This window comes from Pituophis catenifer, unplaced genomic scaffold, assembly GCF_029215685.1.
Source record: "Pituophis catenifer annectens isolate HBS135680 unplaced genomic scaffold, rPitCat1.0.hap2 SCAF_1, whole genome shotgun sequence".
NCBI classification, from domain to species: domain Eukaryota; kingdom Metazoa; phylum Chordata; class Lepidosauria; order Squamata; family Colubridae; genus Pituophis; species Pituophis catenifer.
In genome coordinates, this window is record NW_027256881.1 from 337,971,780 (window position 1) to 337,997,586 (window position 25,807).

Consider the following 25,807-nt stretch of genomic DNA (forward strand, 5'->3'; position numbering starts at 1 on the left):
TCGCTATCAGTTCTCCAGAACTGGTCAGAACCAGTGGTGGATTCCTCCCGGTTTGGCCCAGTTCGGTAGTGGTGACAATATGACGTCACCGAACCGGTTCTCTTTGTTCGGGAGCTGGGCCGTCCCGCCCCCCATGTTATTCTTACCTTTTATTTGGCCCCACCCCCAATATATTCGCTGCCTCCCGAGTCCCAGCGGAGCGGCTAGAAGGAAAAAAACAGTTTAAACTCTTGCTGCGGGGCTTCAAAGGGCTGCCTTACAGCTGATCAGTGTTAAAAGGCAGTGTGGTTGTAGACAGGTGCCTCCAAAAACAAATGAGTAAACCGGTGCCTCCAAAAACAAATGGGTAGACCGGAACGCTCCAAGAACAAATAGGTAGACTGGTACAGCTCTGCAAGCAGTTAAAAGCCTGGTAGACCAGTACCTCTGCTAAATCCTAAATAATTGTCACATGACCATCAAACCATGCCCACAAAATAAGCCATGCCCACAGAACTGGTAGTAAAAAAAAATAGAACCCACCCCTGGTCAGAACCTGCTAAAACCCACCTCTGCTGTGGGCTACAGGAAGAAGAGAGGATCTTGCCCTTTTCAGGCTGAGGAACCCCATCAAAGTACAAAAGGTGCTACTTTGAAATGGTGGGTTTTGGTTTCTTTGAAGGCATAGCAAAATATGTACAGCATCATGTACCAGATTTGTCCTTTCTAGGTTTAAGGATCAAAGGCAGCAAACTGATATTTATTGGAAGTTATTCAGACTTCAGCAGTCCATCCGTTAATACAGACTGCCAGAACCTGGTGCCCTCCCAATTGTGATTAATTTCAAGGGTTTCTTTTGCTGGTGCAGCCAGAGTGTAAGGACCTGCCTCAGCTGTCTTCTCAGGGAAGCATGACTCTTGAAAGAAGTGGCATTTCAAAAGGAACTTTTACCAAGAGAAAGGGATTGAAGAGAAGCCAGGCGAAGTCTGAAAATTCCCGTGGGAAGCATTTTAAGCTAATTTTCTTGAATATTTCACTTTTTGGCAGTGATGGATGGCCTTTTGCAATGTCTGGAGGGAGCTAAGCTAGATGAATCACATTAAGAAATAGGTTAATTGACTTGATAGGACCATGAACAGTTGGGTAGCATTTATGGAAACATTCTTTAGAGAAATGTTTATCAAAACTGCATTGCATGCTACATTATTTTTTTTAAAAATCCCCCCTCTTCCTCTTACAAGAGAGCTCTGTTTTAAGATGGTGCTTGCTAGGATTAGGGCTGTGAAAAATATAGATTTGAAGAGGAGAGGCTAATTTAGAGTACATATGGGAAAACTCTGTAAACCAAAAGTTTTTCTAAGATTACACAACCACTACCCTTCAATTTATTTATTTTTTAATTTGATTTATATGCTGCCCTTCTCCGGAGACTCAGGGCGGCTTACAATGCGTTAAGCAATAGCCTTCATTCTTTTGTATATTTTATACAAAGTCAGCTTATTGCCCCCACAAACTGGGTCCTCATTTCACCTACCTTAGAAAGGATGGAAGGCTGAGTCAACCTTGAGCCTTGGAGAGATTCGAACCAGCAGAAATTGCAGGCAGCTGTGTTAATAACAGGGTGCACTAAACCCCTGTACTATCAAGGCTCTTTTTTTCAATTGCCTTTCAAATCCAGCTTTCAGCACAACCTACCATATTTCATGTCTAAGAAAGGACTATTCATGGCTCAGAAATAATTCTTTACCTATATGTCAGGAGTGTCAAACTCAATTTCACTGAGGGCCCCATCAGGGTTGTGTTTGACCTTGGGGGCCTGGGGTGGGCATGGCCAGGGTAAGCAAGGCCAGCTCAACATCATTCGTGTCGGGGGGGCGCCTGTGGTGGCCCAGGTACTCTGCCAGTGAAAATAGGCTCCCGAGCTCTTTTCGGCTGTGATAGCCTCCTGCAACCCTCTGCCAGCAAAAACGGAGCTTGGGAGGGCCACACGGAGTCCTCCCGAGCCCCGTTTTCATTGGCAGAGGCACTGCGGGCTGGTTCTTCACTATTTCCAGTTCCGGCCCCCAGGCAATGAGTTTGACCCCCTGCTATATGCGCGGAGGCTCGGGGAGGGTAAAAATGGGCCTACCAGAAGTTCGGAAACGGGCCCATTTCTGGGCTCCAGAGGGCCTCTGGAGCCTGGGGAGCCTGTTTTGGCCCTCCTGGAGGCTCAAGGAAAGCCTCCAGAGCCTGGGGAGGGCAAAAACACTCCCCACACCAATTGTGGTGCAGGAGGCCGACTAGGCCATGCCCATCATGGCCACGCCCACCCAGCAACCAGGCAGAGAATGCCTTGCTAAAATTTTTGAAGCCCACCCCTGCTTCCCAGATAGACAACATCTGGGGTTCTCAATCAGAAGGCAGTTACCTGCTGAACCAATTTTTACAGAATGCCCCAGTAATTCCAGTGATAACATTTAATAAGGCCAAGAACATCTGGAAAGCCTTTTATGTATCTTCCTAATGGAGAAAAAGGTTGGTTTTATATCTTTCTAGGACTGACCTGCCCAATCTTTTTATCATCTGAAGTATGTCCTGCAGTCTATACAACCTATAGCTAGACTTTCTCATCGGATGCCCACAAGGCGTGATCAAAGAACTTCTTCCTCTGAAAATGCTACGAATCCCCAGTTTCCATGTTACCTTTATGAACAAGACAGCATATGGGTCCTACAGGCCTTCTCAGGTAATTAAAAAAAAAGATTGGGAGATGCAACTCAACCATTTGCCCTTGCCGGGAGAAAGCATAAAGATATGATGGTAGAGATCATGTGCAACTAGAGAAGTGGAATAGATGAAACGCCAGCAAGCACTTCATAAATTTGCCTTCTGGTAAAAGGGCAATTTGGGATTAGCCATGTCCCCTGCCCTTTATGTAGGGAAATGCCTTTGTAAGTGTCCATAATAAACCCAAAATTCCAGAATTAGACACTCCCCATTCAAAGATGACAAATATATCCCTTTGGAATCATCAAAATTTGCTAAAGGCTCTTCCTAGAAGCAGGTTAGCATTATCAGCCACGGGAAAGGAAAAGAACTAGAATCTTGACCCACTCGATTGTTTTGCATTATAGGTAGTCCACAATTCAGCCCAAAATTTCTGTTGCAAAGTGAGACTAAGTGAATTTTGGCCCGTTTTATGACCTTTTTTTGCCACAGTTGTTAAGTGAATCACTGCAGTTGTTAAATTAGTAATATGGTTGTTAAAGTGAATCTGGCTTCCCTGTTGACTTTGCTTGTCAGAAGGTTGCAAAAGAGGATCATGACTCCGGGACACTGCAACCTTCATAAATATGAGTCAGCTGCCAGGCATCTGAATTTTAACCACTTGACCATCAATAAGCTGCAACAATCATAAGTGTGAAAAATGGTCATAAGTCCCTTTTTTCAGTGCTGTTGAAACTTTGAATGGTTACTAAACAAACTCTTGTAAATCGAGGATTACCTGTACCTTCATATGCTCTGGTATATCAAAACTGGAGCCAATTCCTTTACTTTAAGGATGAAAAGAAAGATAAATTACATACTTGAATGATGCTAGCAGACCTTGTGCAATTAACTACAGGCAGTCCTCGACATATGACCCAAATGGAGCCTGCCCATTATGGGCATATGTTGTGACACTCGCATATTGGGTTGGTCCATCAACCTGATTTTATAACCTTTTTTTGTGGTGGTCATAAAACAGCATGCTTGTTTTAAGCAATCGGTCACTATGGTGTGGTTTTGTTGAAAACTGGAGGTTGCTTCCAGTTTTCAACAAAACTGTCATAAAATGCAGTCATGTGACCAGAGAACACTGCAAATACCCATAAATGTTGTGTTGTTGAGTGCACAAAGTATGGTCATTTGACCTCAAACACCCCCCCCCCCCCAAAAAAAAACCTATTAAAACTTCAGAACCAGTCATAGCTCCCGTTTTGCAGGTCAGTTGTCATTTTGAACAGTTGCTAAGTGACTCGTCATAAGACAAGGACCAGCTCTATGCTTACATACTGATTCCTGCAGGCCTCATTTCAGAAAAAGGATTACAGGAAATCTCCATGTCGAAGCCCTGGAGCCTCCAGTTAAGGGGATCAGGCAAAGAGCCACTGGTAGAAAATGAACTGCCACAATAAACAATATTGACCTAGTTACAGCTGATGAAAGATGCTTTCCTGTTTAAATCAGGCCTTCGATTAGAAGCACTGGGAAGATGATGATCTTTAGGAAAAGGAATATAATTCAATGTGATAGTCATTCTTTCCTTGCAGAAGTGATTGATCCTGAATATCACTAATTCATGAGGATCAGAGAATAGGGAAGACCTTGCTTGAGAATCTAGGAAATCACTGTTGGGAGTTTGCAACATTGGGCTATAACAATCATTTCACCCGTCTGTCTGGTTAAATAATGTCCAGAATGAAGTATATGTACAGTATATCACTCTAGTAGTTTATGAGCAAAAGAAAACAAACAAAAGCTAGGTCATGATAGAAGCAACCTGGCTACAAATAGGGTCATGTATATTTTTATATAACATATCTGGCAATTTTTGCACAGGCAACCCAAATTACATCAAGGAAAGTTAAAACATTTCCATTTGCATAAATTACACTAGTTTATTTAAACAGGCCCATTTTGGAGAACTAATTCATCCTGGATTTTAATAATCACAGGGAGAGGAAGGCAGAAAAAGGAAAAGAAAATATTTTTTTTAAAAAAAAGGTCATTCTTTTCGGACCTCTTGGAGCGCACACCAACCACAGCCCTCGTGGGCTAGAAATCTGATTTAAATACATATTCAAAAGGAGTACAGATATTTATGAAGTGCACAATGCTAGGATCCCACACTATTCAACCTCTCTTTTGCCCCTACCAGGTGACACTTTTACTATTATTAAAAAAAAAAAATTGAGGGCAGGGAGGGAACAATTAAAGAGAAAAATAAAAAGGCATGCACGCACTGGTTGAACAGCATGACAACACGTGGAAACAACTGGAATGGCTGAGGATAAAAAGTAGATCAGGACTTTAGGCAGCACATTCAAGCAAATGGAAGCATTACAGCAGGAAGCTGGTAAGCTTAACGGTTGTCATAGTAACGAAGGCCTAGTTGAGTAACAGAATCCTGCAGGGCAGGAGAGGGAAGTGTTCAGAGACATTAGCAAAACGTGGGTCCCACCACCTGCTCTTCCACCCTCTCTTTTGTTGCTAAAATCTTTTGAGACAATTTGTACAGACGCTAGAGTTTCGTACACGCACCGCAAGCGTCTCCCTTTCTTGAGCATGGCAGCATTGCTGCACGGCGGCATCGTTGGCACAGCACTGCCACCCTGTTTGGTTTTTTTTTTTGAGAGAAGGGCCGCTTCATGGACGCTACCAACAAAACACAGCAGAAAGGGAGCCTGGGCCAAGAAGCTGAACGCAAGAGAGTATGGAGTACGGGTTGCTCCTGCTGCAGCAACCAAGTCCTATCCAACTCCAGAAGCATCAATACACTCGTTTCCCCTCTCAACTGCTCAGTCTGGATTTATTCCAATCTTTTTGCTTCCCTCTCCTACTCCGCATCCACAGGTGCTGCCCAAATGGAGGGGTTTGAGACTTCAACGCGCCAGGCTTCCTTTCTGGCCAGTCCAGAGTTCCCGCAGCTCCACCTTGCAGCCCAGGTCTCTCAAGGCAGCTTTGGCCACGTCATCACAGTCCCGGTGGGCAGCCCGAGCTTCGGTGATCAAGTCCTCAGCTCCCATCTCCAGGATGGGCTGGGAGAAGTCCTGAGTATGCGAGACCAAGTTGCGAATCAGCATGCAAGCTTGCTTCTGGAGAGAAAAGGGAGGAGGAGGAAAAAGACAGATGTGATCATCCAGGACTAATCGAGTCTTATAATAAGCTTTATTTTTTTAGAAAGCCAGTTTGGTCTCCTGGCTAAGGCACCAGGCTAGAAACTGGGAGGTCGTGAGTTCTAGTCCCACCTGAAACATGAAAACCAGCTGAGTGACTTTGGGCTAGCCATGAGGAGGCTGTGTGTTCTAATCCTGCCTTAGGCATGAAAGCTGGCTGGGTGATTTTGGGCCAATCACTAGGAGGATGTGAGTTCTAGTCTCACTATAGGCATGAAAGCTGGCTGGGTGATTTTGGGCCAATCACTAGGAGGCTGTGTGTTCTAATCCTGCCTTGGGCATGAAAGCTGGCCAGGTGACTGTGGGCCAATCACCAGAGGTTCGTGAATTCTAGTTCTACTTTAGGCATGAACGTCGGCTAGGTGATTTGAGCCCAAGTCCCCCCCCTCTCTCTCAGCCCAACCCCATCTCACAGGGATGTCGTCGTGGGGAAAATAGGAGAAGGAAAGAGCATAAGCATAAATCTCTGATCTCCGTGTATTTCGCTGTACCCTCAAAACCTTGTTGTTCCGCCAGGCTGGGCTATCAAGGTAAAGATTTTAATTGGGTTTTAAAAATGGGATTTTAAATTTGGGGTTTTAAATTGAGCCTATCATTTAATAATTTTAATTTATTTCAAATTCTGTCTGTCTTTGTGCTTTTAATCAGGCTGTACACCGCCCTGAGTCCTCCGGGAGAGGGGCGGTATAGAAATAAAATAATAAATAAACAAACAAACAAATAAATAAATAAATAAATAAATAAATAAATAAATAAATAAATAAAGTATGATTGCCACCTTGAGTTGTTTGTAAGAAATACCGGTAATAAAGGTGGGATAAAAATAAAATAAATTTTATAACAGGGTAGAGGTTTTCCTCCAAGATTAGCCTTTTCCCCCCCCGCTAGGATCTTTTCAGCTTGATGTTCTCCAAGTTAAGTTCAGGACAGTCAATCAATGTATATTATTACAGCCAGAAGGCCAAAGGATGTTTCCATGGCAAACATGTTCTGTATTATTGCCAAGAAAATGGCATGGTTGTGTCCATGTAGTTACAAGGTCAAATATGTGCTGTCACTGCTCAGGCCTTGATAATGGACTGCAAGTCACCTGGGAATCTAGCTGTAGACTCTTGTCTAGCCCTGCTTTTTTTCTGCACTCCACTCCTCTGATTCTCCAAATCACTTCCCACCCTAAAAAAAAAAAAGTTTAAACCCTCTATATGTCTAATAGCAGAATTCTTGCAATGACCTGTTGTATAATTTCTGTTTGGGGCTCCTTTTCTTTTATGCTTCAACATTAAAGTCTAACCCTCTTAACAGAATAGAATAGAATAACAGAGTTGGAAGGGACCTTGGAGGACTTCTAGTCCAACCCCCTGCCCAGGCAGGAAACCGTACACCACTTCAGACAAATGGTTATCCAACATCTTCTTAAAAATTTCCAGTGTTGGGGCATTCACAACTTCTGCAGGCAAGTTGTTCCACTTACTAATTTTATTAATCCACTTATTAATTTTTATTAATCTAGAGATCCACTAAAGCTTGGCAATAGGGGCCTGGTGGCGCAGCTGGCTAATAGCCTGTTATTAACATTCAGCTGCCTGCAATTACTGCAAGTTCGAATCTCACCAGGCTCAAGGTTGACTCAGCCTTCCATCCTTTCTAAGGTAGGTAAATTGAGGACCCAGTTTGTGACTTTGTATAAATATACAAAAGTATGAAGGCTATTGCTTAATGCATTGTAAGCCGCCCTGAGTCTTCAGAGAAGGGCGGCATATAAATCAAATTAAAAAAACAAACAAACTTGTAGACTTCAACTCTCAGAATTCTCCAGCCAATATGGCTGGCTGAGGAATTCTGGGAGTTGAAGTTCACAAGTCTTCAAATTGCCAAGTTTGGGGACCCCTGCTCTAAAGGATCTATTGGTTTTGCTGCTGCCACAAAACTCTTTCCTGCTATGGATTTTTCTTTTCCTCCATTATTTCTTGTGTATGATGTGACATGACTTGGTGGAATTTAGAGAAGATACAGAACAGTACAATCCCTTACTAGAATTCTAGCTTTCATTAAATAACGTTTAAAGAGTTGTATACAAGTTCCCTTACTATTACAGTTCAAGTTAACTTTCTTTAATATATTTATCAGTCTATCACCATGATGGCGAACCTATGGCACCAGTGCCACAGGTGGCACGCGGAGCCATATCTGTGGGCACGCAAGTGTTGCCCTAGCTCAGTTCCATCATGCATGCGCACGCCAGCTGGAGAAACGGACTGTGTCTGGCCTCCAGAGGGCCTCTGGGGAGGTGGGGAAGGCCGTTTTCACCCTTCCCAAGCTCCAAGAAAGCCTCTGGTGAAAAATGGGCCTACCGGGCCATCGCCTGCCAAAAGTGGGGGGAAGCACATGCGCATGCGTGGGAGGGCAGGGCGCAGAGGGGTATTGAGTATGGGCACGCGTACACGTGAATCTTCCGCGCTCCCTCCGCTTTTGGCACGCGACAGCAAAAAGGTTAGCCATCACTGGTCTATCACCTTCACAGAGGCTACCCTGGGATTAGACTGCCAGCTTCTCTTAGATCTATTCTTTTATCCACACTGCCCAAATCCATCTCCCTTTGTTTCGTCCATCTCTTAACTATATAAACTGGCAGGAGGGGCCCCATATTACAACAAATTAAGTCAGTGTTTCTCAATCTTGGTAACTTTTAAGACATACCGATTTCAACTCCCAAAATTCTCCAGCCATCCATGGAATTTTGAGAGTGGGAAATTCAGGAATCCTAGGAGTTGAAAATGCATGTCTTAAAAGTTGCCCAGGTTGGGAAACACTTTTTAAATGATATTCATATATTCGACCATCACATTGGCTGAAATTAATTTCCCTGTAAGATCTTTTGTGATGCTTTTTTGAAGGGTTGCAAGATACACCATTTACCTTTTTAATATATTTTATATTTCCTTAGAGTAGGTACAGTACTGCTTTGGTATCACAAATAATGCCATCATATCATTAATCAACTAATTCCTACAATACTGTCAAATTATTTACTAAGACTGTATTAATATTATTATTCTCATCCTTCCTAGTACCTATTTCTTCTCGCTTATAACCATGTTGCTTGTATCTTTACAATTTATATTGTTTTATTTGTTTCCTAGTATGATTTGATTGCTTATAGTAACCTATGACTATCACTGTTGTATCTTATGATTCTTGATGAATGTATTTTATTTTTCTTTATGTACACTGAGAGCATATGAACCAAAGACAAATTCCTTGTGTGTCCAATCAAGAATTCTATTCTATTCTATTCTATTCTATTCTATTCTATTCTATTCTATTCTTCTATTCCATTCCATTCCATTCCATTCCATTCCATTCCATTCCATTCCATTCCATTCCATTCCATTCCATTCCATTCCATTCCATGTACTAGTCACAATCTGAACACTTAATTCATTCATTTATATTTCATATTTCTAGACTGCCCATCTTCAAGTAAACTTACAGTACTCTGAATTTTTATCAATCTTCTTCGATATATAATGCAGTCCCCGATGGGTTTTCAAATGTTATTAAACTTGATTTTTCCCACAAGTTTCAAATGGGTATGCTCAGAATTGTTTTCTTGCAGTCCGGGGGTTCATTTAAATAGAGTTCTTATTTTGTTTCCAGGCAACAGTAAGTATTTATATATTAAATCTTACTGACAGAACAAGGCCTCCAAGACTTCAGAATATAAGCCCAGCAAATAATTTAAAAAAAAAAAAATTAAAAATAGATTGACACATTGGTTTTGAAGAGAAAAAAAATTCCAGTAAAATTGGCAGGGGAAGGACAGAGGTCTTGCAATTATCTAGAAAAGAAAAATCAATCAATCTGTTTGTCTATGTATCTATCTATGTATCTATCTATGTATCTATCTATGTATCTATCATCTATCTATCTATCTATCTATCTATCTATCTATCTATCTATCTATCTATCTATCTATCTATCTATCTTAATGGACTGGCTGAAAAGCATGAAAGGAGCTGTGGTCCCAATAGAAGAACAATGACATCACCTGCACGGCAACTTCTCTGGGGTGCGTCTTCATGGCCTGCAAAGCTGCCAAGGCTCCCCCGCCTTCCATGATGACTCGGCAGTTCTCTGGCTTGCGCAATGCTAGCATACACAATGCTGCACAACTCTGTTCACACACCTAACAGTAAGAACAAGTAGAGCCATTAGTAAAATCCTACCCAGCTTCCAAATACTGAAATATTCAATGTCTGAGCTCACACCCATGCTAAGCCAGGACCTTTTAAACCATGGATAGAAACAAGCTGGGATGGCCCTAAACTATGGGTGGGGTACTATGGCCCTTCTATGACTTGTGGACTTTAACTCACAAAACTTCTGAGTTGCTCCTGTTAGTTTTTCAGCAGATGAACTTTATGGCAATAGAGTAGAGTAGAGTAGAGTAGAGTAGAGTAGAGTAGAGTAGAGTGAAATAGAAATAGAAATAGAGAATAGAATAATAACTTTGTCACTTTGAATCAGGGTGGATAAAAATCAATGATTTTTTTTAAAAAAAAAATCAGTTTTTTTTATTTAAATCTGATTTTTTTGATTTAAATCGGATTTTTTTTATTTTTATTGAATTTATTTTAATAAAAAACTTTTGGGGTAAAAATCTATCGTAAGATAGTTTTCTATTTAAGATAAACAAATAATTTAGTTTATTCAGCATGAAATGGAGCTTAGTTATGTAGCATGAGGCTGTATATTCTGCAACACTGGGACTATCGGTGAGTCAACAGTGGGTCAAAGGAGTAGCAGAGATGACAGTTGCTCTTTAAAAATTATGATTTAAATTGAGTTGATTTAAATCAAGCCTTTTTACTAGTGATTTAAATCATGATTTAAATCGTGATTTAAATCAACTCGATTTAAATCAAATCCACCCTCCTGCTTTGAATGTACACTAATCGGCATTAAAATGAAAATCCGTTGCATACAGCTCTCAAAAGGTTGCCACCTCCAATATACACTACATAAACATGACAAAATAAATAAATAAATAAATATGTATACACCCACATATATTACATGAAACAAAGAAGCAACACAGTCTAGTTTGGATGTATGCAAGCAAAGCCTCCTACCAACACTAGCAGAGATGCCAAGTAAGGGAACAGATCTAGCAGCAGCTAATTAGACCACCTAAAAGAGAGCTACTTTCTCCAGGTACAAACACTCCCATGTTCTCAACCTACCTGTGGGTTGCCAAGATGGCGACTCATGGCCAAAATAATGAGATCAGTCCCTCCTGCATTGACAATGGCATCTTTTACATCATCGTTGCCTGCAATGGCCCGGATGGCACTGAGCACCTGTTTCACCAGTTCCTACAATTTGTAACAGAATGAGAAAGAGTCCTAAGGAACCCAGAATATGTATGAGAGTTTAAAAAAGAAAATAAACCAAGAGCTACAGATTTGCAATAGATAAAAGCCATCGCAAGATCCCTCCCTCCACCTTCAGTCTCTGATAAAAGTGAAATACTCAACAGAACAATCAAGAATGTGGATAGTCCTTTATTACTATCACTGAAAAAGCTATCTATAAATTATTCCTGTTTATATAAAGTCAGATGTGCAACTTGTGGGACACACATGAGAACTCCCTGCCCCTATTTTTTTTTTTTTAATTAGATTTATATGCCGCCCTTCTCCGGAGACTCAGGGCGGCTTACAATGCGTTAAGCAATAGCCTTCATACTTTTGTATATTTATACAAAGTCAGCTTATTGCCCCCACAAACTGGGTCCTCAATTTACCTACTTTAGAAAGGATGGAAGGCTGAGTCAACCTTGAGCCTGGGGAGATTCGAACTTGCAATAATTGCAGATAGCTGAATGTTAATAACAGGCTTTTAGTCTGTTGAGCTATCCAGGCTCCTGGTATAAATGACTTTTATACCAGAGGTAACCTCGGCCAATATTCTTTATTCCCCTCACCACTTCCAAAACAGACAGAAAATATGGCAGACCAACAAAGACAAGTTGGATCATTTCAAAAATAAAGAGATGGAAACTAGTCAGTTAGTCAAGTTGTCCTTTAGGTAGGGCAAAATGAAAAGGTAAATGCACCAGAGCTTGAACCTATTCTCTTTAAAATGAACTTGTTCTAGATTGACTACAGTTGCCTATGGAGATTCTCAGTCATCCAGATCATGGTTGTCCCAAAGGTGCTTTTTCAAAAGGCACCTGGACCTCCTTGTTTTTCACTGAAGACGTTTCGCTTCTCGTCCCAGAAGCTTCTTTAGTTCAGTGCTTCGGAAGTGAAGAAGCTTCTTGAATGAGAAGCGAAACATCTTCAATGAAAAACAAGGAAGTCCAGTTGCCTCTTGAAAAAGCACCTTTTGAGATTAACTACAGTTGCGAAGATTCTTTTGGTTAGGGCAAATTTTGTTCAGTATGCATTATTCATTCTTGATTTATGGCTTTTCTTGTGAGTTTATCTAAATGGTTTCAGCCTTGCTGAAGGGGGTGATTGCTGACAGTTACGGGCCTTGAAAACCATGACATCACTCGTTCCTGAGTCATAAGCATAGTTTATTAAGCAGCATGAGGTATGAAGGATCCTCCTCTGTTTGAAGACATGGATAACTACTGTACTGACCATTAGTGTTCACTATGCTGGGCTAAAGGAAGGAAATAATCTGTTGCAGTCATGGTGTTTATTGCTATCTTAGTACCTGGTGGTCAATGCAGTCTGCCAACAGTGCCACTATGAAGTTTAAGCCTCCAAGGTCCATGATCTCCTGGCAAAATTCATTCCGAACTGACAAGCGAGCCAGAGTGGCACAAATTTCACTCAAAACACTACAGTCATCAGTGAAGGCTGAGGAGGTGAGAAAAAAGACAAAGCATCAGTACGGTTGCCTGTGCAGTACAGGTAGTCCTCAATTTATGGTAATAATAGAGCATGTCCATCGTGGTTTAAGTTGTGACTGTTTTATAAAAAGAGTTGGACAAGTAACCGACCTGATTCAGAATGGTTTTTTTGTAGTTGTTATTAAGCATTTGTGATGGTTCTAAAGTGGCAGTCATTAAGCAAATCCTGCAGTTGTTAAGCAAAACCAATAGTTTTCACTATGGGTGAGGTTTTGCCAAAAACCAGAAGCAAACGGTCGTTTGTGGCAAAACTGTTGTAACACATGGTCACATGATCGCAGGATGTTGCAAACAGCCATAAATGCGGTTGTGTTGCCAAGTGCCCAATGTTCAGTCACGGACTGCAAGGGGGAAGAGGGTCATGACCCATCAGAACTTCAAATCCAGGTCGTTACGTAGCCCCATCAGAACTCTGCACAGTCACTGGGTGAGCAGTCATATGCTGAGGACTATCTGTATAGTACCACAGAAGTGACAATAAAGCATGGTGCATGAGAAGGGCTTCAGAATCCGGATCCCTGAAGTGCTCATTAACAAATACAAATAAAAGTCATGCTTTTTTAGCACCCATGGTTTTAGCTACATGAAAACAAGTGGTAGCATTAAAAAAACTGATATGAATTAAGTTTACGATATGAATTTATTTACGGGACCGCCTGCTACCACCAATAGCCTCCCACCGGCCAGTACACTCTCATAGAGAGGGGCTCCTCCGGGTGCCGTCGGCCAAACAATGCCGACTGGTGGCCCCCAGGGGGAGAGCCTTCTCTGTGGGGGCACCTACTATCTGGAATGAGCTCCCCCCAGAGATACGGAGGATCCCGGATATGCGCACCTTCCGTCGCGCTCTCAAGACTTTTTTATTCCATCAAGCCGTCCTGGCCTAAATCTTTCCCCTTTAAAATGTAAATTTTAATTTGTTTTTTAAATTATTGGGTGTTTTAAATTGTCTCGGCCAAATTGTTTAATTCGGTTTTATTCTGTTTTTAAATTTTGTATTTATGTGTTTTATTCTGTGGCTGTTCACCGCCCTGAGTCCTTCGGGAGTAGGGCGGTATACAAATCCAATAAATGAAATGAAAAATGAAACGAAATGGTGGCATAGATCTGTCAAACAATATGGAGATAGAAAGCTAAATGTGCCCAACTAATAAAATTTCTCATGGCTTGGGGGGGGGGGGCGACAGCGAGGGGTCTTTGTCCGCTCAGCAACTTGCAAAAAGCAGTTTAATGTCAGGTGCCAAGGAACCAGAACGACACCGTGACATGATCAGAGTTACCTCTTTTTTTGCTGCTAACCTATTTAACAAGAATCTCACCGGATTGCTGCCTTCTCTTGGAGGCAGCCAGATAAGGGCTTCAGGAATTTGTCGGGAGTGGGTGGGTGGGGGAAGAGTCAGGTCTGCGTCTCTGCAAGGGCTCTTAGCTTTGCCAGCTTCCTCCCTTCTCCTCCCACCACAGCTGGAGATTACAGCACATTTAAGGGGGAGGGGGGAAAATCACACAGAAAGAGAAATAGTGGGTCTGTATTATGCAATTGACGTCCCTGTCCTGGAGCATAAAGAAACAGAGAGAGGGAGAGAGAGAGAGAGCGTGTCAGCAGGGATATGTTTTTACCTTTGGCTGCCTCTATCAGGATTCCCAAGCCGTTATGCTCAGTCACAATCATCCTGGCATGGTCATGGGCATGGCCAAAGGGCACCCGGATGTCATCATCAAAGGTCATGATGCGGAGCCCTGAACAGGCCTCCCGGACCACATCTGCCCGGTCCCCATGCCGGACTATAGCCTCAGATAGTAGGGTAAGGATGCCCCCTTTCACAAGATCCTGACGATTCTGCTCATGTTTCAGGCAAGCATATCGGATGCAACGGACTCCAGCTAAAGTGAGGTCAGCGTCATCTCGGCTCTCCTGCAGCACTCGCAGCAACAGCTCCTGCCCGGGCACATCGAGGAGGTCAGGTTGGCCATCCAAGAGGGCAGAAAGAGCTTGGAGGGCTTTTAAAAGGGAGCATCGTTCTTCCGATGCCAGCCGACAAGCAGCCAGGACCGCAGGATAGGCACCTTTCTGGGCAGCGAGGTAACGGATCGACAGCTCCTGCCTGCACTGCTTGGCAAAGTTCACCAAAGATTCATCCACCTTGCTCGAATCCGCATCGATGACGGCTTTCTGGAGACAGTCCAATATCTATAGAAGACAAAGGGGAAAAAAGAGAGTGGAATCTTGCCTTATTCTCTGCACTGCATCTTCCTCCTCTTCGATTCTGCAGTCATTCGGAAAAACATCTAAAATCCTTTCCAGAATTGGAGGATGCACAGATGGCAGCGGCTTCAGTCCCTTCTGTTCATTTGCCTCTTTTCTCTCCATGTTTTGCATACTTTCTCACCACAATGCTCCTCCGTTTTCCTTTAAACCCTAGGATTTCTAAAGCAGCTTTTAAAATGTTCCATTATATGCCCTTTTTTAAAACTCTAGATATTGTTGCTTATTATTTTACTGATCTTACGCAAACAACTTTATGAGGTCTGTCTGAAAAAAGGTACTTGTGAATATTTTTAATAAATATATAAGCAACGTAGGATATCAGGTTAAAGAAGGCTAGCTCACAGACCTTCTACATTTTAAGGCAATTTATACCAAGATCTAGCTTCCAACAAGTCCCAAAGGTGCTTTTTTCAAGAGGCAACTGGACTTTCTGGTTTCTTTCCCAGAAACTCCAGTTGCCTCCTGAAAAAAGCACCTTTGGGACAGCCATGACCTGAATGACTGAAAATCTCCACAGACATTTAGCTTCCAATGAGCAAGCAATAAGTGAAGGAAAAACTGTATCCACAGTGCTACATTTATGAGTCCCTAGAGCTACCTGGAAATAGGAAGGTGAGCTAATTACATCTATGTATTGGTTCTGATGGACAATCCCTGGCCTAGCCCTTTCCTGAAGAGCATCATCTGACTCACCTGTAAAACCATGTGCTTCAGTTCTTGACCATTCTCTGAAGCTGGATTGGGTACCTCCTTTACTATATTACTTAAATCTACACCTAAAGGAGAGAGAAAATGATGTATCAGCCTGAATATTTCCAGAGCAATTCTCCTATTGTGCCCCTCTAATTGCACTGGATTTTAGGTCCCATAAGCTAGCCAAGATCCCAATCTGATCAAAGCTGTGCTGAAGACTGACCATGATGGGCAAAAGCTTTTTTTAAATTAGGAAAACTTGTCCACCACCTAAAAAAAGTTCACTGAGGAATTTCTTGACAATTAAGATATTTGGTATTATCAATTACTGTAGTAACTTATTTTCTTTTTGGGGTGACTATATGGACAAGGCAAATGACTTTTGTAAGATGGTGCTCAAATTATTCCAGCTGTTGGGGAATGGCCATACTGTATTCACACAATAACATATTGATATACTGAGACTATTTTAACAATACTTATTTTAAGAATAAAAATTCAGATCATTTTCATACTGGGGATTATTTTTCCTGATTGCCAAAAGCCACACCAATTTTCTTGGGAAGTCAAGTGACTGCTGGAACTAAACTGCCTATGTCTAAAAAGATGACATTCCATGTAGGTCAATATTCCCATCCCCTTCATACCATACCTTGAGATTCAAACTGCTGGATGGCTTCATTCAATGCCTCTTCCGGCTCCATTCCAAACTCAATGATATTTTCCTGTACCACATCATCAAATGTCTCTTGGGAAATCCGCTTGGCTGTCATGTTGGCCTGCAGACAAGAAAGTTAGCTAGATATTTTATATAGAGGTATAATTTAAATTGTCTAACTTTGCCATAGGGAGGAAACCTGTGACAAAGTTAGACAGCATACTAACAAGCAGAGACATCACTCTGCCAACAAAAGTGCATATAGTCAAGGCTATGGTCTTCCCAGTTGCAATGTATGGCTGTGAAAGTTGGACCATAAGAAAGGCTGAGTGACAAAGAATTGAGGCCTTTGAACTCTAGTGTTGGAGAAGACTCCTGCGAGTCCTTGGACTGCAAGACGATCAATCCGGTCAGTCCTAGAGGAAATCAACCCTGACTAGTTTAGAAGGCCAGATCCTGAAGATGAAACTCAAATACTTTGGCCACTTAATGAGAAGGAAGGACTCATTGGAGAAGAACCTAATGCTGGGAACGATTGAGGGCAAAAGAAGAAGGGGACGACAGAGAATGAGGTGGCTGGCTGGAGTCACTGAAGCAGTTGACGTGAACTTAAATGGTCTCCGGGGGATGGTAGAGGACAGGAAGGCCTGGAGGAAAATTGTCTATGGGGTCATGATGGGTCGGACACAACTTCGCAACTAACAACAACATAATTTGTTAAAAAGTAAAAGGAAACCTGGCATAATAAAGTAAATTAAGCCAGGAAAGTAGGAGCAGAGAAGTATGGATAATTACTCCCCTCTCTCCCAAAAGCCAAAATTCAAGGCCATGCAATGCTGCAGGAAGAAAACAAACCTTATTTTTATACAAATCATAATGAATTATTGGAATTCCTCACCACAAGTTAAGGCAATGGCCCTATCCTTTTAGAAATCAGAACATATTTATTGCAGGTATTAGCAACTCTAGAATAATAGAAATTCCAGATACAGGGTCATAGCTCGGCTGTTGGGCGCAACAGAAGGGAACAGACAGAATCCATACCCAAGGTCCTTGGTACTCTCTAAGCTTGCTTTCTTGCAGACATCTCATTACCCAAATTAGGTAACATCATCAGTGCTAGTCCATAATCCATATTTTAGCTACTGGAAACTATGATGGGTGGGAAGATACTGGACTAGATGGCCTATAGGCAATCTTATGATTACCGTGAATTGAGAGGCCATTTATATTTTCCTAATAAATTAATAAAAATCTTTCTCATTTTTTTTCAAGTATGGAAACTGAACATCTTCCCCAACTATAACATTTCCACAGTGTTCCTCCCTTGGTGTCTCATTGTCTCCAAAACTATGTCTACCACCTAATCTGACAGCACATAAATTCACACAACTTACTGGTTACTGAATTAACCCTTTTTTTTTGGATACACATAATAGACAAAGCCATAAACAAAAAATAAAAAAAAAGGGTTAGTACTAGCCTAAATTACCATGCTAGGAATGTATCTTCCAGGTCTTTATCTAGCCTGGAATTTTTATATTTGGAGAAGAACTAGACGTAGTAGATTACTATATATACTTTAGCCAACAGATCTCAATCGAAGGTGATACAAAAAAGGAAACTGAATGGCGTATTAAATATGGTTGGCAGGCATTTGGCAAGTTAAGTGTAATTTTCAAGAACAACCTTCCCCCTTATGCCTGAGAAGTTTTCGATCATTGTATGCTCTAATGTATGCCACGCAAACATGGACACTAACCTCACATTCGATACAAAAGCTACGAGTGGCGCAAGGAGCCATGGAAAGATACATGCTCGGCAACACAAGACAAGATAGAAAGACCTGCACATGGATTAGAGAACAAACAAAAATATAGGATGCCATCAAAAGAGCAAAATAATGGAAATGGGCCGGTCACATAGCAAGAAGGACTGATGGCAGGTGGACCAAGGCAGTCATAGAATGGATCCCACTTGATAAAAAGCGTCCACGAAAGAAACCGAAAACAAGATGGATCGATGACATCAGCAAATATTGGAGGCCCAATCGGCAAAAGAAAACTCAGTTGGAAACCTACGGAAGAGTCCTTCATCTTGCAGTGAATAGACAATGGCTAAAATGACGACGAATGACGATCTAGCCTGGTAAAGCATCCTACATGAGCAGAGATACGTATGTCCAGATGTAAGAGGAATTTATATATACTCGCTGTCGAGCCATCTGTTTTCACCTGGTGGGTTTTAAAGCCCAATCTCTGCTACCTTCAGTTGAAAGCGACAAGAGAAGGGGAAAAGGTTACACAACACCCAGGAAAATCAGCCGCCAGATTCTTCTTCCCCCCATGCTGCTCTTCTGCTGTTAGAGCAATTATTTTCTACTGGGGTTTTTTTTTTTTTTTTGTATTTGTACTGTTTCATCAGAGATTCTACCCTAACTAGCCAATGCATCCGAAGGAACTGAGATGCTGTTCACAAAAGCATGACTTTTAATAAAAGGTATTGGTCAGAAAAGGTGGCACCAGACTCCAGATTTTTTGCCATCACAGACTAACCTGGCTCACCTTCTATATATATATATTTATTTATTTATTATATTTCTATACCACCTTTCTCCCGTAGGACTCAAGGCCAAGAAAAATATAGACACACAAACATCATAAAATTGCTAATTAAAATTATTACTTAGTTTGGCCAATTAAATAAAACCCAGAATTAGATAACATTTTAAAAAATCATTCACATGTTTATATGTTTAGCCCCGCCTGTTGGAACATCAGGGTCTTGAGGGCACGGCGGAAAGCACGGAGATCAGGGATATTCCGTATCTCCGGGGGCAGTTCATTCCAAAGGGTTGGAGCCCCCACAGAGAAGGCCCTCCCCCTGGGAGTCGCCAGTCGGCATAATTTGACTGACGGTACCCTGAGTAGTCCCTCTCTGTGAGAACGAACTGGTCGGTGGGAGCCTACTGGTGGCAAAAGACGGTCTCGTAGGTACTCAGGTCCTAAGCCATGGAGCGCTTTAAAGGTGACTAACACCTTGAATCGCACCTGGAAGACCACCGGGAGCCAGTGCAGCTCACGCAGGAGAGGTGTTACATGGGCACAACGATAACACCTTCTATAGAGGTGATTTCCATAAGAGGGATGAGGGGGGAGAGAGAAAGGGAGAGAACATGACATCATCCTCAACCCCATCTAGTCTTAAACCTCTGGGCAGGGGATCAAAATATGCCTTTCCAGCCGTGTGTACAGGATAGGCAGATTCTACTTGAAGAAGACAGTTCTAGAAGCAGCGAAGGCCCAGCGTATGATCAATAAAAAATTGATTTTTTTTTTCCCACTGGTTTTCAATCTGGAAAAAAAAGAAGACACGAGCTCAGTAAAAAGGGGCTGGGGACAGAGAAATATAAAATAAACACTTCTGAAAGTTAAATGGTGGCTCAGCAGACTGATAGCATTGTGATTAACACCAGCTGTCTGCAATTACTGTAAGTTCGAATCTCACCAGGCTCAAGGTTGACTCAGCCTTCCATCCTTTCTAAGGTAGGTAAATTGAGGACCCGGTTTGTGGGGGCTTTGTATAAATATACAAAAATATGAAGGCTGTTGCTTAACGCACTGTAAGCCGCCCTGAGTCTCCAGAGAAGGGCGGCATATAAATCAAATTCAAAATAAAATAAAAAATAATAATACAATGGAAGAGCTGGAAAGGAAACAAGTTTGGGTTCCTCACCTTATCTTTTTGCTGCAGTTTGATTTAATGGCTGCTAGTTGGGAAAAAGGCTGAGAAGGAGAAAGCCCAGAGCAGCTGATCTTTCATTTGAACGGAGGAGACAGGATCATGCTTGGGAGAGCACTGATCTCAGCTGATGCAAGGAAGCAAAGCACCTCTGCATTTCAACGCTGACCTCTGGCAACAGGGAATGGATTTTCTTTCGCGGAAACACAAAGATGCTTTTCTCCAGAATAGCCTCCCCACAAAAAAAAAGAAGGTGCAAGAGAAACAGGCTAAGCTATGCCAAAAGTGGGTTTGGCAGAATGCCCAAGGTGGTTATCCCTGTGAGAAGGACCATCCTGGAAATTTCCTCCCCAAATATGGCTTAACATCCACTATGCTACTAGCATCGCTAAATGATCTGTATTTCAGCGCAACCATGATTTATAACACAGTCAAGGAAAGACATCCGTTTATACTACAGATTACAATGAAAAATTGTAATCCATCCATAGGCTGCTGTTCAAATGTATACTGCTTGCTGTAATGCTGAAGAAATACCAAACAAGACCTTTATGATTCACTTCTAATTTTGCTGCCCCCACACATTTTCTGGACTTCAGATCTGCATTGCACTTATGAATACTGTGAATTAAGTACTTCTGTCCTGATCTTGTTGCATACATATGCTTTAAGGAAAAGCAGTCACATACCACAGAAACCAATATTACATGTGTTATTCTTTACATTTTTACTATAAGCTATGGGAAATGCTGTAGTCTACTCACGCAAGGATGTAAGCATTACCACCATCGCCTGCCTTTGCAAATAGCCACTATTAATAATGCAGCTATTATTGTTTGCCTTACTGCATTTCATTTCTCTGACCTCACTTTTTATTATTCTTTTTTCCATTCACACATACACACTTATAGCAAGACATTTCATGTATCTGATAAGCTAGGCTGTAATCCTCATAAGACATTTGCCCCAAAGATATATGCTTATTTTTTTTACAGATCACAGCAATCCACATTTATCTATTTGCAAAGATGACCCAGATAAATTAAGCTACTTATAAATATTTGGGAATCAACCTTCATGAATGGAATTAAATGCTTCTGAAATTCACTGTGCGCCACTGACATGCTCAGAAAGACAAGGTCATCCCTCAGAATATAGTAGCTAAATGACAAGCTGTCAATATACCACCCTGACATTATTTTTTAAAACTGCTCTTGTTGTGTTCACACTCAGTTCTCCTCTGTGTACTGGATATTTATTTTATACAGTTTTTAAGAAGAGATTAGATAACCATTCCCTACTTGAGCAGGAAATTAGACTAGAATACCTCCAAGATCCCTTCCAACTGTTATTCTGATATTAAGTAAATGTAACATGAAAAACAGATATTCTAAAAAGTAGGTATTGTGTTTGATCGTGGCTTTGCAAATCAGCTCAGGTTCACCTTACTTCTCACTCCTCACTGCAGCTCCAGAAAAGACTGTTGCAGAGTGTTGGCGAGCCTCTAGAACTGGAGATATGCTATGGAATGTCATAATGTCATAAAAATACCTACTTTGCAATAATGGGGGCACATATTTGAAATATTAGCCTCTGCTTATTAAATGAAACCACTGTGGTTCCTTGCAATATTTAAAATACAACAAAATGCAGGAATGAATGGGAAACTGCAAAAATATACATCCCAGCTGTTAATTTCCTGAACGTTAGGCAAATGTTTTTGCTAGAGGAAAAGCAAGCATCACATCTTCTAATATTGCTACTGAGACCCTTCCTAAGTCTTATCTGAGTGAAGATTTGATTCCAAAGATAATTACTAAGCAATAAAAGTTTGTGGTCTCCTATTTGTTAGAATTTAGATTTGTATCGCCTCCAAAGGAATGTTTAATCTAAACTGATCATGTACCATCAAGTCGGTATCGACTTTTAGCAACCAACACAGGTTCTCTCCATGATTTGCCTAAATAGCTGTAGTGTTTTTTTTCCCCTAATCCAAACGTTGTGTTGGTAAACGAACGATACTTTTATTTTCATCCTACTGCTAGCTGTCAGAAATCTCACATACAATGCTGATTAATCCTTGACCACACAGGCTTACAAAAATCAAATTATGAAGTTTACATACACTACAAATCACTCTGTGGCCCAGGATCTTTTTTAAGATTCAGTGGAGGGTTCAAAACATAGAAGACTCTGAGGTTGTTAGGGAAGATAAGGAGGGATGGGAAGGAGCCGAATTAGGTTTTCAAAAATAAAAAAGGGATGTACAGGTAGCCCTCGACTTAGAACAATTCATTTAGTGACAGTTCAAAGTTACAGCGGCATTGAAAAAAGTGACTCACAACCATTTTTCACACTTACAACCGTTGCAGCATCCCTTTCGGTGACGCGATTTACATTTGGATGACAACCGGTTCACATCCGGAGATACGGAGGATCCCGGATTTGCGCACTTTCCGCCGTGCCCTCAAAACATTCTTATTCCAGCAGGCTGGTCTGGCCTAACCTCCCTTTTAAATTGTTTTAAATTTGTTTTATAAATTGGGGTGTTTTAAATTTGTTTGTGGGCCAAAGTATTTAATGTATTTTTAAATGGTTTTTTAACGTTTGTACTATGTGTATTTTATCTCTTGGCTGTTCACCGCCCTGAGTCCTTCAGGAGTAGGGCGGTATATAAATTTAAATTGAAATTTAAATAATAATAATAATAATAATAATAATAATAATAATAATAATGACGGTTGCAGTGTCCCGCAGGTCATGTGATTCCCCCTCCCCTTTGTGACCTAGTCAATGGGATAGCTGGATTCACTTAACAACTCAAGGTTGACTCAGCCTTCCATCCTTTCTAAGGTAGGTAAAATGAGGACCCAGTTTGTGGGGGCAATAAGCTGACTTTGTATAAATATACAAAAGTATGAAGGCTATTGCTTAACACATTGTAAGCCGCTCTGAGTCTCCGGAGAAGGGCGGCATATAAATCAAATAAAAAAAACCAAAACTGCGTTACTAACTTAACAACCGCAAGTGATTCACTTAACAACCAGGACCAGAAAGGTCGCAAAGTGAGGCAAAAACTCACTTAACCCATTTCTCACTTAGTATATTAATTTAATTAATTCAGTTCAATTTAATTAATTCGATTTATATGCCGCCCGTCTCCGAAGACTCAGGGTGGCTAAATTGGGGGGTGTGGGGTGGGCTCCCTTGGGGTCGTAAATCGAGGACCACCTACTGTAGATGTGGTATGGTACCTCAAGGTCAGCCGCCCTCGAGGCTGGTAGGGAAAAAGAAGAAGCGAAATAATACAAGGCATGCAAACAGCATCCACCCTTTCCTCGTTTTTTGACGTTAAGCCTGTGGCTTATCACCATTCCGACTGGAATAAAGAACCCTGCCCAAGCACGCCTGCAAACGTTACGGTATTCCTTCCCGTTAGGGTTCTCTCGGAGGAATAGCAAAGGAGACCCCTCATCCTCCAGCCTCGCTTACCTGCTTACCTGCCCCTCGTCCTTGCTCGCCACAAACCCGGCGCTGATGCCAGGGAACCAAAAGCCACCGGTCCGGGGGGGGAAAAAAAAAAAGACGCGTTAAGTGCAGCAATTGCGGAGGCGCGTTCTTTTTGGCCGCAGCTCGCCACCGTACAATTTAGGCCACGTGGTGCAAGGAAAAAAAAAGCGATTTCGCCAATGGCAGCGCAGGGAAAGGGGAATTTGAACTACGCATGCGTACGCTCAGCACGTTTCCTTCCACACCACACCCCCAGGGATTTTAAAGGAAGGTGGGGACGGACGTTAATGGAGGCCTCTCAGAACTGAACTGTAAAAAATAATAATAAAAAAAACCCCAAACCGGTGGACCTTTAGGAGACAGCGAGCATCTCTCTCTTTCTCTTTGCTGCCACCTAGTGGTTGTCCCAATTTTTGCAAGCCAGATATGATGGGCTTAAAGTTGTTAAAATTGACGAAATAACTGTGTTTGCACGTTGGAAAGCATCGGCTCCAATTTCTTTTTTAAAACGGGCTGAGGAAGATGACTTGATTTTTTTTTTTAATGAAAGATTACCTTATTTTTCCCACCCACGGAGTTTCTCGGAACAAAAAATTTTCCCCTCCGGTCAGTGCTTTGGCGCATGCGCATGGGAGCGGCGTCTTAACTCTCGAAGCCTTTTTTGCGCATGCGTTTATTGGAGAGAGAGAGAGAGAGCGTCACTTCGCAGCCATTAACGAGCGCCTCTTGTTTCGCGCGTGCGCACGAAGTCGAGCCTGAATTGAAGAAGGAAGGGGGAGTTTATTTTTATATTTTTTTAAAATAAAAAAGGGCCCGGGCGAGTTAGAACAAACCTTGATCGATGCTATCTCCGCGTGCAAAAGAGAAAGTGCAAACCCGACGCCGCAGCAGAGAAGAAGCAGCTCCGGCGCGCGAGGAGGAGGAGGAGGAGGCCAGGCCGCGCGAGGGTAGAGGGCGCTCGGCGCGTGCGCAGAAGGAACCGGCGGCTGGTTAATGGAGGTTGCTTTATGCTAGACGGAGGTTAGACGAGGCTGCTTCTCTACTTCCCCGTCGCTTGGTAAGCTGTTGGGGGGGGGGGGGCGGTTTAAAGCAACAGCTGAAATCGGAGCTTTGAGGAGGAAATGGCAGAAAAAGCCTTCTTATTTTTCTCCCCCCCACCCCCACCCCCCCCTTTCCAAAGAACCCCATTGGAGATCTCTTATCTTTAAATTCTGAAATTAATTCTCAGAAATTAGTTCTTTATTCAACCTTTTTTTAGTTTTAAAAGCACAATTTCTATCTTTACAGCTTTCAGCCATCGGCAACAATTCCAAATCTCACAATTCCAATCTATGGCCTATCGTTTTATACATTATGTACATCTTTAAATCTATAGAGAGCAATTCCCGGATTGCTTATTTGTACCTCTATGACTATCATTAAGTGTTGTACCTTCTGATTCTTGACGAACGTATCTTTTCTTTTATGTACACTGAGAGCATATGCACCAAAGACAAATTCCTTGTGTGTCCAATCACACTTGGCCAATAAAAAAATCCAATTCTAAATATATAGTATCTTTTACTATATTTTTGTTCTCCATTAACAACAATTTAATCTATTCTTCATATATGTAGTATATTATTATTATTATTATTATTATTATTATTATTATTATTATTATTATTATTATTATTTATTGAATTTCTATACCGCCCTTCTCCTGAAGGACTCAGGGCGGTGAACAGAATAAGATTTATATTATTATATACATATAATAATTTTTTTTAATAAACAGTAAATAATAAATTGAGTCAACTTAGTGTATCTGCTGAGACCTTGGCATAGAATTTAGATGTTTATGCTAGCCCTGCTTGTTGAAACAGAAAGGTCTTCAGGGCACGTAAAGTGCGAAGATCTGGGATTATTCGTATTCGTATTATTTCGTATATCTATATGTATTTACATATTCCTTTTATCCTTTAACAGGTTTTATCGTATTTATTTATTGATTGATTCGATTTATATGCCGCCCTTCTCCAGAGACTCAGGGCGGCTTACATTGCGTTAAGCAATAGCCTTCATACTTTTGTATATACCTGTTTAGTAGGGCTTTCGCCCCCCCCCCCAGCGGTGTT

At 41.6% G+C, this 25,807-nt stretch overlaps 2 protein-coding genes across 7 annotated transcripts in view; one reads left to right on the forward strand and one right to left on the reverse strand.

The window, feature by feature from the left end:
- Positions 1 to 4,533: 4,533 nt before the first annotated feature.
- On the reverse strand, positions 4,534 to 24,606 carry ARMC6 (armadillo repeat containing 6). Of its 3 annotated transcripts, XM_070944167.1 has the most exons (9): positions 24,524 to 24,537; positions 23,673 to 23,714; positions 16,434 to 16,560; positions 15,782 to 15,864; positions 14,440 to 15,010; positions 12,624 to 12,769; positions 11,141 to 11,272; positions 9,946 to 10,083; positions 4,534 to 5,816 (listed from the first exon to the last, which is right to left on the reverse strand). In XM_070944167.1, the coding sequence occupies exons 3-9, from the start codon at positions 16,552 to 16,554 to the stop codon at positions 5,604 to 5,606; spliced, it is 1,404 nt and encodes a 467-aa protein (XP_070800268.1). In that variant the 5' UTR covers positions 16,555 to 16,560; positions 23,673 to 23,714; positions 24,524 to 24,537; the 3' UTR covers positions 4,534 to 5,603. The 3 variants fall into 3 exon arrangements, with proteins under 3 accessions (XP_070800268.1, XP_070800286.1, XP_070800279.1); XM_070944185.1 differs by lacking the exon at positions 23,673 to 23,714 and having other exon boundaries at positions 24,524 to 24,606; XM_070944178.1 differs by lacking the exon at positions 24,524 to 24,537 and having other exon boundaries at positions 23,681 to 23,752.
- Positions 24,388 to 25,807, forward strand: part of SUGP2 (SURP and G-patch domain containing 2) — a 49,735-nt gene continuing 48,315 nt past the window's right edge. For all 4 annotated transcript variants that reach the window (XM_070944131.1, XM_070944141.1, XM_070944156.1 and 1 more), the window contains exon 1: positions 24,388 to 24,747. The gene's annotated coding sequence lies outside the window, so the exon portion shown is untranslated. The remainder of the gene's footprint in view (positions 24,748 to 25,807) is intronic.

Coding starts and splice junctions, on each gene's coding strand:
- ARMC6 (XM_070944185.1), bottom strand. CDS start 16,554: ATGACAGCCAAGCGGATTTCCCAAGAGACATTTGATGATGTGGTACAG. Junction 15,011..15,781: donor TGAAGCACATGGTTTTACAG/GTGAGTCAGATG, acceptor TGTCTTCTATAG/ATATTGGACTGTCTCCAGAA. Junction 11,273..12,623: donor CAGACTGCATTGACCACCAG/GTACTAAGATAG, acceptor TACAAATTGTAG/GAACTGGTGAAACAGGTGCT.